The sequence below is a fragment of the Micromesistius poutassou genome, assembly GCF_964030765.1.
Source record: "Micromesistius poutassou genome assembly, chromosome: 20".
Taxonomy (NCBI): Eukaryota; Metazoa; Chordata; class Actinopteri; order Gadiformes; family Gadidae; genus Micromesistius; species Micromesistius poutassou.
This window is the reverse complement of record NC_140290.1, coordinates 5,154,446-5,160,807: the sequence shown is the minus strand read 5'-3', so window position 1 is coordinate 5,160,807 and position 6,362 is coordinate 5,154,446. Positions and strand designations below refer to the sequence as shown.

Genomic DNA, 6,362 nt, shown 5'->3' with positions numbered 1-6,362 from the left:
ATGGATCCAGCTGTGAGCGTGTGGTGAAATCTCTGGAACGGCTCGACACAACAGGGAGGGGGGGGGGGGGGGATGGCGGAGGTGGGGGGGGGGGGGGTTGGGAAACACGGAGAGCCTAAAACTGTAGCTGCTGTGATGCTCGTATTTTAGTTGTACAGGATTGATGGGTATAATGGTTTCCATGGTGAAGTTTTGCTCCTGTGCTGCTATGCGCTTTGGTCTAACAACCAAAATAAAAAACGTCAAGAGGAAAACAAGGCCGGGTTTTTTTTTTTCCTCTCTTTCTCTCAATTGAGCTCCTGCATTGTCCTAGAAAGAGAGAGGAGAGAAGGATATGAGAAAGGATATTTTATACGTCACAACGTGAATGAGACACGTGCGTACACGTACACACACACACACACACACACACACACACACACACACACACACACACACACACACACACACAGTGACTGTGTGGTTAGCCTCTAGGAAGGGGAGCAGCGTTGGCAACGTACTTTGCTCACACTGACCCTTCAGAGAGGACAGGATGACCACACGCTGACAGCCCTTACTGCTGCAGTGGACAGAGAGTGTGTGCCCCACTGCACATCCTTACAAGAAAGACCTACTCATCTTTATTGATAGGCAGGCAAATCAATTCAGGACATGCATAGTAGGAATTCTGGTAAGGTAGAATGAGTGGTTTAAAAGGCCGTTCAGGGAATCGCTATTACTTACTGGCATTCAATGCCTTCATTTTAAATACATTGAAGTATTGTGCTCTTTTTAATTAATTTATGAATATTGATTTCCATTATTTAGTGATTATTTCTCAAAACACAGTTGATGAAGGTGGGTGTGTATTTTCACAGTACTCATACTTGTACTCAGTTACCCAGAATTCCTACAGAGGAGGGCAGTTTCGCAGCCAGTTGCGCACGTCACAATAACCTTATAGTTATTTTTTACCCCAAATCTTCTAGAAAATGGGTGGTAACTTGCTTTGTACACACACACACACACACACACACACACGCACGCACGCACGCACGCACGCACACACGCGCACACACGCGCACACACGCACACACACACACACACACACACAGACAAGTCACGTAAAAATGTTTCTTTTGAGATGCGTTCACGACTGACAACACTCACACGCACAAACAATAAACCCTGTACGACTCTCTTTTGGCTTCCAACACTCACAGAGACACATGTACACACGCAAGTACACACATCACAGTGTTACGCTATCTTGTCAACCGCTTAGAGGGGGTACACGTTTACTACAGTGTCAAATTCACAGAGAAAATAAACAAAAACAAGGTTCAGGCACAAAGTCACGTGGAGTTGAGTACAACCAAACGAAAACCCCACATTGTAGCGAAACTACCACACCAACCAACTAAACACGGGGATATATGTAAGAATGATAATCATGACAAAACAAAGACAGACTAATCAAAAACCAAAGGGTGGAGGCAGAAGAATCCATATTTGATGGAATAGTACATTCCCAATGGGTAATTTGTTCGAGTTGCAAAGCAACTTTAATAGGACTACAGAAGAGCATGTCATGATAATCAATTGCTTACAATTTCGGAGGCAAAGTGACAGTTATTGATCGTAGTTTGCAAGGATAAAACCAGGGCAAAATAATAATTATAATAAGAGGAAACTCACAACGCACCAAACACAGTTCATGGTCGCCATGGTGAATCACGGCCCAAAATAAAATTGCTAATGGCAACCATCACAGGCAATATCGCCACAGCAACCAACACAGGCCAATTAACTTACAACGCAGTGAGAAGGAAGGGGGAGGTTTTAGAGGTTGCTAGGCAACCGTAGCCATAGCGACGCAGTCTCCATATATGTATGGACAGGACAGTCTTGAGAGTGATGGTTTTTTTTCAGGAAAATGACATGACGAAAACAATAAATGAAAAAGTAAAAAAAAAAAAATTAATGACGAACAGGATTTTTAAAATCCTATCACATACCAAACTCTATGATAAACATTTATTTATTTGAGTTATACTTTACTAACCCATGTCTTTGATTTTTGCTTAAAAAACCCCACCCACATGTTAACAAAGTATCCTCTCTGATCCTTATATAACGTCTATAATATTCCACCCTCACACACATTCATCTGAGGGTAAAGAAATGTTTAGCTCCAGCTACAAGACAGACAATCATTGAAATAGGAGGCATTGAATCCACTTCCTTCTGCCATTTATCGACACTTCTCCCAATCTACCTTTCTCTCTCTCTCTCTCTCTCTCTCTCTCTCTCTCTCTCTCTCAGGCTCATGCTGCCTCTCTCTCTCTCTCTCTCTCTCTCTCTCTCTCTCTTTCTCTCTCTCTCTCTCTCTCTCTCTCTCTCTCTCTCTCTCTCTCTCTCATGTATGTGTTTATCTCTCTCACCCAGTCCACTGACCCCATTCAATAAGGTCTGTTGGCATCCTTAGGCCTCTTCAGCTGCACCTTGAGTCGCTTCATGCCGATCTGGAAGCCATTCATGGCTTGGATGGCCGTCTGGGCACTCGAGGGGTTGTCAAAGCTCACAAAACCTGGAGAGGAAGCGGAGGGGAGGAAAGAGAAGAGCCAAACTCGGTTTAGTACTAATAATAATAATCACAATAATTATTAGTTATATTAATATGAATAAGGAAGCTAATAATAGTAGAAACACAAGAAGTAGTTGTGTAGGTAAGGGGAAGGGAATCTTCCAGGAACATAAATGAAGATCCTAAGTAGCTAGAAATATTTTATAATTTACTTAATTGTTTGCATTTTCTTTTTTTGGGGGGGGGGGGAAATCTTACTGGGACCACATGGCTGAATAGCAGGACGTTGACGCTTGTCATAGGAGCAGATCCGAATAGCACACTAGAACATCTCCCAAAGCTAACAGCATCCTCGTTGTCAACGTCACATCCGTACATCAGTCTCTTAACCCCCCCCCCCCAACCCACCCCCTCCTGCTGGGACTCACCGAAGCATTTGCTCTGGTTGGTGGCACGGTCGACGAAGACCTTGGCGGAGATGACGTTTCCGAAGGGCAGGAACATCTGCAGCATCTCAGAGTCTGTGAACTCCTGGGGCAGGTGGTAGATGAAGATGTTGCAGCCCTCTGGACCTGCAGTTGGGGGGGGGGGGAGAGAGAGAGAGAGAGAGAGAGAGAGAGAGAGAGAGAGAGAGAGAGAGAGAGAGAGAGAGCGAGAGGGTTGGGAGCACAGTAGGTGAACATGTGGGTTAGAGGTGAGGCAGCTACTAAAGTGTAAGGATGGGGTTAATGATGAAAGCACTTGTTGAATGGAAGAAAATGCAGAAGTGATGCACATAGAATTGTAATGATCCAAGGGGGGGGGGTTAGGGGGAAGCATTGTTTCATAAACGGTTGAATAAAATATGGATAATAATGTCTATATCATTTGTAACAGTAGCAGTATTTTCAGGATTGTTTAAACTATATATATAATTATATAAATATACTTCAAGGCATTGACACATATTCAGGTACACAGTGACATGGGTTAGGGTTAGCAGTGTGACTTTGTGTTGTTAATCATATTTTCCATCCACACGATACTCAAATACAAATGACTCAAAATAGATGATTGGGTCCAGGGAGGCAACCACACCACACGACGACACGAACTAACACGACACACGGGATGGTTTAAAGAAAAAATTAAAAAACGAATTAATTAACTAACTTATTTGTGTATATATTGTATTCGCATTAAAACCTTCTCTCTGCTGCAGCTGCTGGGGGGGCTGCGGCTGCTGGGCCATGAGGGTGTGTTGGTGGGGGAAGGGCTGGCCCACCAGGCCGTACGCAGCCGGGTAGGTGGCTGGCGCGGAGACGGAGAGAACAACAAACACCAATTTCAACACGTGTTAAACTTCGAGACATAAAGGTTTAGAAAATGTACAATTTTAATAGTTTGAATGGAAATTCATTTAAATGTATACTTTATATATTATATATATATATATGTATATATCTATATACATACTGTATATAGATATATATATATATATATATGTATAATATGTACAACACATGTATTATATTAAATATATATACAACACATTTTTACTACCGACATACTTAGTTGATACTATCCTCATATGCCACCTAGTGGCACAGGACGTTCATTTCACGTTTACGTTCATTAGACTTGTCCAATGACGTGTTTGTAACATACTTTCAAGTTGCAAAACATCCTTATGGAGTTAATCGGTAATTTCAACAATGTGAATTGTTGTGTGAAATTGCAAGCGGGTCAGTGCTTACCACAACATTGACAGTGGTGAACAATAGATTCTGCCACTAAACACCTTTGTTACCAATGTACATTTGTTACCAATGTACATCATGTACATCATGACCTGTGTGTAGCTTTGTAAATATGACCTGTACACCAATATATATCAAATTACCTTAGTGTACCTTTTTCAAATATAACCTGTAGGCCTATACATGTCATTACCTGAGTGTACCGCTATAAACACGACCTGTGCGCCTATACACCTCATTACCTGAGTGTACCTTTGTTAATACGTCCTGTACACCAATATATCCCATTACCTGTGTAGTGTTGCATGCCAGTGTAGGCTTGCTGCAATTGGTCCAGGACAGGACTCTGAGCTGTGAGAACGTGTGACAAACACATCATCACCAACTGTGTGGCACACAACACACTGAGCCTCATGTCAGACAGGTTATCTGGGCCAAATTAGTATGCTCCGCATCACATCGAGTTCAAACCACTGCTTTCATTGTCTAATTAGCGTTTGCTGTTGTGCACAGACACACAGCCCGTGAACCTGTGGATGTAGCGGTAACAAAATGCAGATTTATGTTAAATAGGAGACTAAAATGTTCGTAAACGCTTAACTGGTACACATTTTCACCATCATGTGATATTGTTGTTATGTCGTCGTTATATTGTTGATTTTGATATTTGTTACCGTTCAACGCATTGGTTGTGGCTCTACCTTGATATGCGTGGATCCCATTGGTGTACAGGGCTTCAGACGCTGACTGCCCATTGGGTGGGGCGGCGACAGAGGCATAGTTGTTTAGTGTGATTGGTGGAGGCAGAGCAGGGACGGGTGTGCCAGCCATAGAGGGAGGGGTGTTGGTACCTGCAAGACAGGGACATGGAAGAAATATGTCAAAAACATGAAAAACAAATAATGTAATAATAGTACAGCAACCCTATGGCAGCTGAATGGTAAACATATGTTTGCAATTAAATTTTGCCTTGTTGAGAGCTAGAGGTGATACATCAGCACAGGGCTCTTGTTAACGACTTTCAGCAGTTAAGAGGTTGCCTACGTTTTTTAAACGTGATAGCATTGGATAAGGATAAGCTGCTTTTTTTTTCTCCACAAATAAAACAACCTTTTTTTATTTATGTTTTGTTCATGACAGATTCAGAACCGGGCTGGAATCTGCAAACTATTTAAATAAATATAAATATAAATATATATATATATATATATATACAGACACCATCACGATAAAAGAAGTACACAGTAACAGAAAACCACAGACTGAATTCCATTGGTCGGTTGAGTTGTTTGCCTTCCTCCGCTGAGCCTGAATTCCAGCTCCTCTCTCTTTCCCCCGATTGCCTCAGCCACTGACGAGGATGACGGTTAAGCCACTCCCCTTCCCTCTCTGCTGTGGGGGGGTGGGGTTACCTGAGGAGGGGGCAATGGAGCTGATAGGCGTAGCGATGATGCTGCTGGGGTTGAGGGCTGCCAACTGCTGCATCTGCACGGCCGCAACCGTGGCAACGGGAGACAGGTAGGCAGACTGGGCGACGAGTGCCTGTTGCTGGACCAACTACAGCCACAGAAGAAGAAGAAGAGGAAGAACAACAACAACAGCGGAGACAATTAATAACAAGGAAGAGAGGAGGGGAAGGAAGAAGAGGAAGAAAGGAAAGAGGAAGGATGACGGAGTGAAGGGAATATGACGGGGGAGGATAGAGGTGCATAACGGGAAGAAAAGAGACAGTTTTCACAGCGGCAAAGGAGATGTGAATAGAGATAAATCAAACAGCAGAACGAAGGAAGTGTCCCAGCAGACAAAGTCACCTTGCGTGACTCCTCCACATGCATGTGGAATTTAAATGAAGGCTGAAGCTGACTTGTTGTGTCTGCGCTCACAACATAGGGTCGCAGGGGGTGTTTCTGCTCTCATTGGTCAAAGAGGCAGACTTATGTGTGTGTGTGTGAGTGTGTGTGTGTGTGTGTGTGTGTGCATGCGTGCGTGTATATATGTGTGTGTGTGGCTGTGTGTTTGTGTGTGTGTGTGTGTGTGTGTGTGTGTGTGTGTGTGTG

General features: G+C 43.3%; 1 protein-coding gene across 1 annotated transcript in view; it reads right to left on the bottom strand.

The window, feature by feature from the left end:
* Positions 1–2,441: 2,441 nt before the first annotated feature.
* LOC311365301 (CUGBP Elav-like family member 3) overlaps positions 2,442–6,362 on the bottom strand; it is a gene marked incomplete at both ends in the record, with an annotated part of 9,793 nt that continues 5,872 nt past the window's right edge. The window contains 6 exons of the mRNA XM_084484818.1: positions 2,442–2,569; positions 2,995–3,138; positions 3,752–3,856; positions 4,597–4,656; positions 5,007–5,156; positions 5,718–5,862. Of these exons, the coding sequence (XP_084340944.1) occupies positions 2,442–2,569; positions 2,995–3,138; positions 3,752–3,856; positions 4,597–4,656; positions 5,007–5,156; positions 5,718–5,862 (732 nt within the window). The remainder of the gene's footprint in view (positions 2,570–2,994; positions 3,139–3,751; positions 3,857–4,596; positions 4,657–5,006; positions 5,157–5,717; positions 5,863–6,362) is intronic.